General features: G+C 35.6%; 2 protein-coding genes across 2 annotated transcripts; one reads left to right on the top strand and one right to left on the bottom strand.

The window, feature by feature from the left end:
• Window positions 1–198: 198 nt before the first annotated feature.
• Window positions 199–2,891, bottom strand: LOC112043318 (uncharacterized). Its single transcript, XM_024078664.2, has 4 exons — window positions 2,348–2,891; window positions 1,563–1,652; window positions 1,126–1,233; window positions 199–444 (listed from the first exon to the last, which is right to left on the bottom strand). Exons 1-4 carry the CDS (start codon window positions 2,570–2,572, stop codon window positions 304–306), a joined length of 564 nt encoding a protein of 187 aa, XP_023934432.1. The 5' UTR covers window positions 2,573–2,891; the 3' UTR covers window positions 199–303.
• A 174-nt stretch (window positions 2,892–3,065) lies between these two features.
• LOC112042896 (protein archease-like) lies at window positions 3,066–9,207 on the top strand. The gene is made up of 3 exons (XM_024078092.2): window positions 3,066–3,489; window positions 3,570–3,594; window positions 8,792–9,207. Exons 1-3 carry the CDS (start codon window positions 3,423–3,425, stop codon window positions 9,180–9,182), a joined length of 483 nt encoding a protein of 160 aa, XP_023933860.1. The 5' UTR covers window positions 3,066–3,422; the 3' UTR covers window positions 9,183–9,207.
• Window positions 9,208–11,915: the final 2,708 nt, after the last annotated feature.

Below are 11,915 nucleotides of genomic sequence, written 5' to 3'. Positions count from 1 at the left end.
TATTCTGAAATCAAAGACATAAAGACAGACACTTTGTCTTTATTTGTGTGTTGATATAAAATATTTATTAAATAATTATTTAATAAATATTTTTTATATTATAAAATTTCAAATATAATAATATTTTAATTTAATAAAATATTTAAAAACTTATAAAAAAATTTTTCATTACATACCTAGTAAATAAAAACATCTATGAACAGAGAATATTGTAATTTATTGAAATTCCGAATAAATAAAAAGAAAGTTTTTCATGTAAGCATAATTATTATGAAAAACAGGTCTAAGCATTTTCCAAACAACTCAGTCCAAGCCATTCCTCCTCCTGGGGAACATTTTCTGCTCCACTTGTTCCACTTTCTGAGCCACACTAGCCAATTGCTCCGAGGCATCTGAAGCTGCAGCCCCACATGTTTCAGCCAGTTCTTGAATTCCATGAGAAACCTACAAATAAAAGAAAAAATCTTATAAATATATTGTAATTTAAACCAAAACATAGTTAATGTTAAGAATTTGTCTTTGGAATATGACTTTAATATAACAAGATTTGCAGAGTATGCACTAAACTTCGAGTCATGTTTATTTTATTTTGCCAAATTTTAATTGCTTATTGTTTCTATTGTCATTTAAAAAAAGTCTTAACTTTAGAATTTAAAATAATAAATAAATTATTATTTTAAATTCTAAAGTTAAGACAGTGCAGTGGTGCAGTTGGATTTGTTAAGAGTTAATAGGCTGAACTGCAAAAGACCCTAACCCCAATACTGTCTTCACCATAAGGCCCCCCATTCTCAGGGGCCCTGAAGAACTCAAACATTTATTTATTCTCAAAACAGTTTTTTCGGGCACATTATACTTTTTTCACAAATTAGTGATCTTATCAGAAGGTATTTTCTAATATCATATTAATGACATATAAGATCATACTGTATTTAATTACATATAATAAATGGTCATACTTGGTAAAAAAATTTTAATATAATTTGCTTTTTTTTACATTCCAAAAGGGCCCTAAATTATTTTGTGCTCAAGGGCCCCAACCTAATTCAAGATGGCGGAGAAGCGGTTCACTCTTTCTTACTTTGTTTTATTGAATGTTATTTAGTAGAATATAATCAAACTTACTTCTTCAGCCTCTGTTTTCACTGAAGCAGCTCCTACATGCATTTCATTAACTTGCGCTTGCATCTGAGGAACCTGCTGGATAGGTTCAGACTCTAGCACTGGTGCTGCCTAAAACACAAATTTAAAGATTATACGAACTTCTTTGGTGCTTTGTACAGATAAAAAAACAATAATATAGATATGTAAATATGATTGTTTGTTATTGTTAATATAGATATGCTGTCAAGACGGAACAAGGTAAGAAACAAAGTAACTATCACATTTATATTAGAAGTTTGCATTAAATTAAGGATGGCACTAGCCTAACCTGCAATAACTCTTCAAACTGAAATACTGCATTGCAGCAGAGAGTCGAAGTTACATTGTTTTCTGAACATGACTTTTGTTGCTCTACTATAGTACAGTAGCTTATCTATTTTTTCAATAGGCTTGTGTACCTGTTTACAGCGGTGCATGCAATGGCAGTGGTGTTGAATGAGTGGCTCTGCTGCAACAACCTCATGCATGTGCATGTTGTTCTGTTGCATCTGGAAAAATAAAAAAAATACAGAGAATAACAATGATTTTCACATTTAATGGTTTACACTTTAGTTTAATTATTAAGAATGCTTAACATGACAAAATATAAATTAATTTGGTATTTTGACATAAATAATTTAAACCTAAAAGAAAATTTCAGTCTTCGCTACTTTGCAGTTAGCAGTAGCGAAGACTGAAATTTTGTTTTAGGTAATCTGTTCATGTGTTTTTTTAGTCTGAATGTGTTTTTAGCCAAGTACATTAAATTATTTACGTCTATACAACTCATGGATTTTTAAAAGGTAACCCGATAGGAATAGGGTTGTTAGGAACCATCACCCCTGATGTCCTGTGATTTTGTCAGTGTGTGTTCTGCAAAACCAGTGTGTTTTAATAAAAGGAGAGGAAAAATAATCTACCATGCCGAGGTAAATAGTGTACAAAAATATTATACTCCGTTATATTTTAAGATCCATGATTACTTAATACATAATTTCATTGGAGAAAACTGTTGGTTAAGTCATATTTAACACATTATTAAAAAATTAAAACATTCAAATTTAACACTACACTTTAGACTTAAGAAAACACAGGGAAAGTCCCTACAATTTATAATGAATATTCACATATAAGAATTTCCATTCATAAATAAGCCTGTTGTAGGATACTATGCATAAAATATAAATAGGTAACTAAAACTTACATTTTCTACAAGATTAGGGTCTGTGTAGTTGTTTAATTCGCTCGCCATATCCTTAGCTTCTGAAAGCTTCTCATGACCAGCAGTCGCGCTATTGATGGCTTGAGCAACATTTAGCAAATTGGCAGTAGCAGAGTCACCCTGTTGACCGTCAAGGGAGCTAGCATTGATACCTAATTTAGCTTCCAATTGTTCAATTCGGTTTTGCAAAACGGCAATAGGATCCATTATAAAATAAGTCAGATAAAAAGATAATTCAGAAAAAAATAAGAAATTAGAAAAAATAATACGGCTGTCGAATAAAAATTAAATTTGGAACACTTGTTACAAGACAATCATTTCTTTTTTTGTTTAGATCCAAGAAGGCCATACAATAATTACTGAAAAAAATGTACTGTAGTAGTCTAATATTTGATCAGAAGTACTCTTACAGCTTTATCAAAAGTATTAAATAATTAAATCATTAACTTATTTTTTTAAAGTTTTGAAATGATTCAAAATCAAAATGATTATTCATATTTCATATCTATTTTGACATTTGTTTAGCTGTTGCCACAGAGTACTTTTTAGATAAGGGCAATTGCCACAGATTAATGGATAATAGACGTTTGCCACCACAGACGACAAATGCCATTATTGCCACACAGAAATCAGAACCACAGAATCAAAGATTAAAACCAAGATAATATTAATCTGTGGATGCTTCACGCTGCATGACTGACAGAAGTATTAAAATTAAATTATCTATTTCATTTCGTGATTGATATTTGATTGCAAATTCCAATATTTCCCAAAGTTCCAACATCAACAAATATTAAAAAAATAAACATACTTTAGAAGATATATTTAACAATCTAATTGATTTCTTCAGTGTGCTAATTTGTTGGGATTCTGTGATTAATTTTCCGCAATTGCACCACATACCTTAGCATAACATTCGTCAACTATTTTATCGTCTACTTCAAAATTTAAGTACTGGAGCACTTGAGCAGACATATCAAGATAGGAGTTTGGTTCGTTTGGTTTGGTAAATAATAAATAACCTGCGTAAATAATAGTGTAGGAAAATTTATACAAAATGGATGAAGAGTTAGAAGGTGGTTTGGTTGAAGATGACTTTATTATACCGCCGGTCAAGTATGAATGTACGCACTTACATATTATAATTATTATCATACTAGGTTACTGTATTTATATAAGAAGTAATTGTAATATTCGTTCACAGATCTAGACCACACGGCTGACGTACAGTGAGTAACAGAATAAAACTATTTATATATAGAATAATATAACCTAAAACTTTTTCACTAAGCACATTAATGTTATGATTTTTGAAGACCTCTCTGATACAGTTGAAAGTGCTGTGTTACTCAACAGAGAGGTTCTGTGTTTGACTCCCAGGACAGGTCAATTTGTGATTTAATATTTTCAAAATTGGCTCAGATCTGCTCTGGTGGTAGGCTTCTTCTGTGGCTAGTTACCACCACCCTATGGGCAAAGATTTACTGCCAAGCGATTTAGCATTCCGGTATGACTTCACAATGAAACTGTCAGAGGTATAGGCAGAATAAACTTGTACCTCTTCCAAGTTAGTCCGTCATCCATCTTCCATCTTATACTGCATTGTTGCTTAACGTCCGGTGCAATTACAGTCAAGGGCTAACTTTGAATAAAACAATAACAATAGAATATTAGTGCAACTAGGAGATTATTATAAATAATATTATTATATTAAAATAATAATATATATCACCATGCCATTCTGTCCGTCCATCCATCCACAGTTTAGCGCAGAGACTATTACTACTAGAAAGCTGTAAATTAGCATGAATATGTACATTAAACAGTTCAAATTGAACTAAGTCATAAAATAATATATTTTATACAGAAAAGTGGGGATGAATTTTTTTTTACTAGTTTATTTCATAGTGTGGGATTTCATACCAACATACCAACATTTTCCAATTGAAGGATCCATTTGTAAAATAATAAGCTTTTAAGAGCTAATTTTTGTTTGAGTCAAGTGTCCCATCCTCTACTGGCTGAACTGTTGTTTATGAATGTGTGAAAAAATTCACAAGAGAAGGATATACAATGAAATTATAAGGAAAACTATAACAACTATATAGCAATTTCTATATAAAAAGATTAACACAAACTCAAAAAATTTAATTGGTACTTTAACTAAATTGCATACTAATTCTGTTGTTAATTAAAAAGATAAAGTTGTCAGTAAGATAACTGAAGAGCCTGTTAAAAGTAGAAATATTATAATTGGTATAAGTATGTACACAAATTACATCTATAAAGTGATAAAAAGAAAATTTGAAAAAAAGTTATTTTTTGGGGGTCCTTCCCTACATGCAAAGTGAGGATGAATTTTTTATCGTCTATCCCATCATATTTATCTGTATTTTTGTGCACTGAGGTACATAAGCCATTTGGGATTAAAGTGCTAACTTAATATTCGGAACCCTACACTGTGTGTGGCCCGACACGCACTTAGTTTTTATAATTTACTAGCAGACGCCAGTGACTTCGTCCAGTTGAAACTTGATGTAAACTATCAAGTACCCCTACCCTACCCCTATCCTTCCCCTATTCTTCCCCCACCCTACCCCTTTTTAAATTTTTTCTGTCATAAGAATATAGTGAAATTGGTCCAGCCGTTCACGCTTGATGACGTGACCAAGGGATATATTCGTTTCTATATACAGGGTGTCCCGTAATTAATGGATAAAACGCAAATGGTAGATACAAAACTTTATTGTCTAAAATTAATTTTAATAATTTAAAAAGCTGCTGGAATTAAGATTTTGAAGATCTGAATTTTGGTAAATATTACGGATTATATTACCAAGGTACTTTAATACTATTTTTATAAATAATGTTTTATTTGTAGAAGAAACTACAAATGCAATAATTATTTTTTTTTCATTAAGATGACCTAATTAAAAAAAAATTGTCCTGTAAAAAAAATATATGGAGCTGAAGTGTACCATAATTTTAAAAACTTATACATTTATCGAGGTTAGTAAATTGGTATAAAACTTGTGTCTACTCTTTGTGTTCACAAAGTTGCTGATAAAAATGTATGGGAGGTGCTGAATTTCCAACTTTTTCTTTCAAAATGTCTTACAATATCTGCCTACACTTGCTTAAATTTTGTAATGTAGTCATTTGTATCGAATTTTTATTAAAAAAAACTAAATAAAAATTACTTTTGCTTAACAGATCTGTAGTACCTCAAAATGTATGTTTATTCGTAAAATAGAGCATTTTAATAGAGCATTTTACAAAATAAATAAAATTAAATTAAATATGTCTAGAGGCTCTCACAAGTTTGTATGAAAGTCTTTCATTTATTATGCTACAAACTTGAAATTTAGCAGGTTTATAGTTGGTAGACGTCTGTTACTAAACTTTGGTTTTTTTCAAGTCAAACGGAATTTTTTTCATGTTAACGTTTTTGTTGTATGTAACAATGTGACCGTTAAAAGTAGGTACCTACATACAAAAAAATTGTTTAACCCAAAACAAACAATGAATCCCGTTTTTTGGAAAAAAATCACTTCAAAAATACCAAGAATAAATCAACGCTTAAGTAATTTTTCAGCACATGGTATGACTAAACTGCACTGAATGTAGGGATTTTAAAAATAGGAGCACGCTAATCAGCTTAGCCAATGCGTCGGGAATTTCGGTCTGGGACAGCGCAATGAAAGAAGAGAAAGAAAGAGTTTGCCGACGAGAACAACTTGGTGATATCCAACAGTTTCTTTCAACATCACCCTAGCCTAGAAGACTGTATACATGGACTTCACCTGATGGCAATTATCGCAATCAAATTGACTACATTATGATTAGTTCGAGGTGGAAATCGTTCATTAAGAACTCTTCCTGGAGCTGATTGTGGATCAGATCACCAACTTCTGATAGCGAAAATTAAGCTTAGAGCTGCTAGGAAAACTGAGAAGCTAAAAAGAATACAGCCTACGCACAAACATCAGATGGTGATAGTAATCCAGCAAAAATGGCAGCAATGGACTGACTTAGATACTCAGTCCGCTTCCCCAGACCATCTATGGGATCATGTTAAAGAGCTGATGATACTGCTGTAATAGAATTAAAGTCCTCTTCATCAGCTCGCAAGCGTCAAAATTGGATGACTACTCGAATGTTTGCCCTTGTAGAAGAAAGAAGAAACATGAAAGCTCAGGCAACAGACCTTAAGAACTTAAAGTCAATGTCTGCTCGTATACAGGAAGCATATAGGCGGGATCTTAATAACTATTTGAACAACTTATGCGCAGAAGCTGAAGTTCACGCTAATAGACACGAAACGAGCGACCTGAATCAAAAAATAAGATCAATTACAACATTCTCTTCTAAAACTTGGGCTATAGAAAACTTATAGGGTGAATTACTTACAGAAATAGGTGCAATATCTGAGACCCAGAAGAACTGTCAGTCGTTATTTGAAGATGCTTAATCACACAACTATCTCTCGACGGAACTCGCAGACGAAAAGAGAGAGCCACACATATTGAAAGACGAAGTAAGAGCCGCTATCAGACAACTAAAAAGCGTAAAAGCTACAGTGAGGGACGCTATATCAATCGAAACCATCAAAATATCCGGAGAGTTTGGTGTATACGGAAAAAATATACGGAACTCATTATGAGAATATCACTCGAAAAGTGATCAGACGGAATTACTATTGGAGGCTATAAAATATCCAATTTGCGTTATGCAGATGACACCATATTATTTGCAACTAAATTGGAAAAATGGAATGCTTACTGAGCAAAATGGAGTAAGTTAGTCTTGATTTCGGTCTAAAGATAAATCGCAGCAAGACAAAGATTATGGTTATCGATCGAACTAATGGCAACTCTAAGTTACTAAAATTGCGAATTGCGACGTCGTTCAATCATACGTCTACCTCGGGGCACTAATATCAAATAGTGGATGCGCTGATGAGAGATAAAACAACAGATGGCTATTACACGATCTGCCATGGATCGACTCAAAAGGATATGAAGAGACAGGTACATCACAAAGGCCACTAAAACTAAAATGCGACTAGTCCGTGCATTGGTATGTCCCATATTTCTTTATGGTGCTGAGACTTGGGCTCTGAGAGAAAGTGAAAAACAAAAGATAGACGCTCTAGAAATATTGTGCTTAAGGAGATTGCTGGACACAGTTCCGATCCAACATTTAAATCCTCCAAGAATTGGGCATCAAACAGCGTCTTTCTTCCATAGTCCAATGTCGCATATTCACTACTTTGGTCATATCACACGAAGAAATGACACGTCCATAGATAGACTTGTGGTGCAAGGGCACAAGAGCACGTGGCAGGTCACCAATGCGCTGGACTGGCCAAGTAAAAACCGCTCTCCATGGCTCGCTCCACGAATGTGCTAGGAGAGCCAATGGAATGGCGACGGATAAAGAGGCTTGCCACCACACCCAAATGACGACCACGATCACCCTGTCAAGAGTGTAACGACAAAGAAGAAGACTCGCTGATGGCGTAGCTTTCCATTGGTGAAAAATAAATTAAATAGGTCCAGCAGTTTCGGGGTCTATTCCTTACAAAACGACATAAATCATATCTTACCTATTTATATTATATTGGCTGGTAGATTTTCTCACAATGATAAACAAATATGACGACATTCGTAATCTATAATTTATCTAGTTTTTACGTGGCATCATAAAGCAACGCTTGAGGCACAGTCAGTGCCTACCTACAAACTAGATCCGACCATTATAATATTAAAAACGTGAAAGTTAGTATGGATGTTTGAATGTTTGTTACTCTTTAACGCCGCTAGGTTACTCATACTCTTTGTCCCCAAAAAAAATCTGTGGTTTCCCGAGATTTGTAAAAACTGATGGTTATAATGGTAAGAATGTTTGGTAGGTACTCTTTCACGCTGCGATTACTAAACTGAATTAGATGAAAGGAATAGAGGTTATAACTCATAGGCTACTTTTTATCCCTGAAAAATTCCTGTTTCCCAGCTCGCCCGCGACTTTGTCTGCTTGAAGTTACACTTACACAATAACTAAGAAGACAATTAATGTCGACTAGCACAGCAGTGCTTCCTTGCATATTTTGTACAGTGTACAGTGTCGCCCAAACAGCGAGGTTCGCAAGTTTAAGCTTTGAGACTACTCTAACGGAGCAATGGGGTGCGATTTTCTTTCTTCAAGTGCAAAACAAAATTCAAACATCACATTCGGGACTATATTAGTAATTATATGATGATATAGGTCCTCAACTAGGGTCAGGCCCTTTTTGTTGGCGTTACAGATTGTGAGGGGTACGCGAGAAGATTTTACAAAATATAGTGTCGATAGTTATTTTGGAAGTAGGTACACGAAAAATTTTCATTACGGCTAAATTGTTTTTTTTTTTTCATTTCATTACAGATTGCATGCATGGGGAAACACATTAAAGGAAGCATTCGAGCAGTGCGGTATGGCGATGTTTGCATACATGACAGAAATGGATTATGTGCAAATAAAAGAGGTGCACACCATCGAAGCGAACGCTGACGACTTGATGGGCCTCCTCTACCACTTCCTCGATGAATTGCTCTTCTTATTTTCCGTTGAACCATTTCTGATATGCAAAAAATTAGTGATCACAGAGTTCAATACAGAGGAGTTTAGGATAGTCTGTAAGTGCTACGGTGAGGAGTTCCAAATCGGCAAACATCCGCAAGGGACGGAAGTTAAGGCTATTACATACTCGGCTATGCAAATCATAGATCAACCTAAGGATAATAAATATGAAGTGTTTGTTATTATTGATATTTGAATATACTATTTTTAAATGTTTTTAACAGTGCGTTTAATTTTATTTTTATTTAATGACTAGCTTAAGGTAAGTCCGCGTAGTTCCCATTCCTGTGGGAGTATGGTGATAAAATATAGCTTATGTTACTCGCTGAGCTTTCCGATGGTGAAAGAAGTTTTAAAATCGGTCCAGTAGTTTCGGAGCCTATTTGTAACAAACAAAAGATGAAATCTTACCTCTTAATAATATTAGTTTAGAAATCTTAGTAGTGCTTGGCCGTGATCCCTATTGATGTTAAACAGCGTGTAGTGTAGTTTGGGATGGTGACACGCTAACTGCGGTCCCGTTTGTTTACGTCATGGACGCAGTTTCCTACTCTTTGGGTTCCAACTCCCAACGTACCTCGGTCACACCGAATACGCACTTAGAGGGACGTTCCGTTTTCCTACGCACTAGCTCTAGAACTCTACTTTTTTAATAAATGAAAAGTAAGTGTCGATGCAGTCTAAGATGGAAGCGGATTTAGGTACCTGGAACTTTGAAAGTTGTAGTAGTTTATTGAATTTTTCATTTGCAGCCGTTTTAAACACAATAATATGCTTTGCTAATAATTACCTATGCTAGTGCCCACCGCCCAAAGGCGACTCTAAAACACCTCCAGGTACTTACGCAATACCGATTTACTTACAGAGCTAGATCTTAGACCTAGACAACAATAGCCCAGTATATGAAACAGCTCTCGAAAACTTATTTTGAGAGAGCCGCCACCCAACCAACCAAGTAGTGGATGATGCTTGCAGCTACACCCCCCATTCCAACGCTGATTGTAGATCTAGACGCCCAAAAATCGTCCTTTACGATCCTGACGATGACATAACGAACGACAATGCTTCCCAGGCAACACAAACACAAGCTACACAGTGTCTTTGCCGGGGAAGACGAGGTTCCCGATATCTGACGTCATCCGGATTTGGGCTTAATGGCGGTGGCGCCCGGACTAATACGCTCAGGGCAACGATCCTACTGCACTTACACAATCAGAAAAAAATAAACATCATCATCATCATCGTCGTTATCGGCTCTACAGTAAGTACAGACGTCGGGCTTTCTTTTCATATACGAGAGCTGAAGTCTACGACGACGTTTTGAACTATGACAACCACGTTGCTACCGCGCTACTGGCGATTTCCCTATAACCTCGAAAGCATCGCAGATGTTGATGTTGCTTCTACAATAATAAATTAACTTACTTTAACAAAAAAAGAAAACAATTGCTCTAGTGTTTTAGCGCCTATTTACCACTTGAACCCAGGATCTGATGATCCATAAGAGAACAGGTTGAGCGGCAATGTACCGAGACAATATTTACATGCATCTTATCTCTTAAATACAGGTAGGCAGTTAACTATGCTTCAATCAGAATTTCGTGATATTTTGACACTACAATGATCAATATAGACGTCGGGGTCCCAAGGTGCTGGAATGGCAGGTGACGACCCCGCAGCGGAAAGCGCAGTGTTGGTCGACCCCCACTAGGTGGACCGAGGACATCAAGCGGGTTGCAGGGAGCCGCTCGTTGCATGATGGTGGCTCGAGACCATTTTGTTTAGAAGTCCATGCAACAGGCTTAAGTTCAGTAGTGGGCGTCCATCAGCTGATGATGATGATGATGATTATGAATGTAAAGCACGGTTTTTGTTAAATCTTTGATGGTGGCAAAATAAGTTTATTATTATTCTTCCATACTAGGTACTTATAAATGCTAAACTAAGTCCGTCTATTTCCTTTTCACGGCTAAATTACTGAACCGATTGGGATGACAATTTGTATAGAGATAACCCGATCCTTGGAGCCTCTTGGAGCAGAACATAGACAACGTTGATATAGTCTATGATCTCGAAACAAATCCGTGGTTAATGTAGGGTAACTACAGAACTAGCTAAATAAAAATTCAAGCGAACAGAATCGCGGGTATCCGTAAGTTGTTCATACGTGGCATTATGAACCAGCTCGGCCTGTTGAATTATCAGAGCAGACTAGATAAAATACCTCTAACTAGAAAAGCGACCCCGCACTACAAAGCCCAGTGTTGCTCGACCTCCACCAGGTGTACCTACTGACGACATCAAGCGAGTCGCAGGGATACAAACGGCTCAGGATCGTGATGTTTGGAAGTCCCTACATAAGGCTTATGTCCTGCAGTGGACGTCCATTGGCAGATATTATGATGATGATGATGAACTAGAAAAGTAGATTAACGTTAACGACCGTGACCCTGACTCTCAACGCCACAGGGATGTACACAGCCTACTTTCCCAACTTCAGACTGAGAATATCTGAGAAGAAAGGAAAACTCAGTAGGTTTCTCATAATCCTGACCCAGGATACGAACGCTGGCCTTCGTGATCTGAAACCACATAGGCTTACTACAGGAATGATATGAATGTCTACAGCACTACAAATATCTACACTGACGAGTGACTACAATTTCATAATGGTACCAAAGCAGTAAAACCAAGGAACATATTTACTCAGGAGAAGAATACCAACCTCATACAAAAAAAGTGGCACCAAAATTACCGCCATCTGTGGAATGCCCCCATTGAAACAATTTGCCAACGCGGGAAATTCAAAGCTAGTATATTGTTTTTAAATTTTCACAGTTCAGCTTTTGTAGACGGAATAGCTTTAAAATAAATATTTTTAAAAACCATTTCGATTAATTAATTAATTTAAACAGATATTTATAAACTC

Source organism: Bicyclus anynana, chromosome 4 (assembly GCF_947172395.1).
Source record: "Bicyclus anynana chromosome 4, ilBicAnyn1.1, whole genome shotgun sequence".
Taxonomy (NCBI): domain Eukaryota; kingdom Metazoa; phylum Arthropoda; class Insecta; order Lepidoptera; family Nymphalidae; genus Bicyclus; species Bicyclus anynana.
The sequence above is the reverse complement of the archived record's forward strand: the minus strand, read 5'-3'. Positions and strand labels throughout refer to the sequence as shown.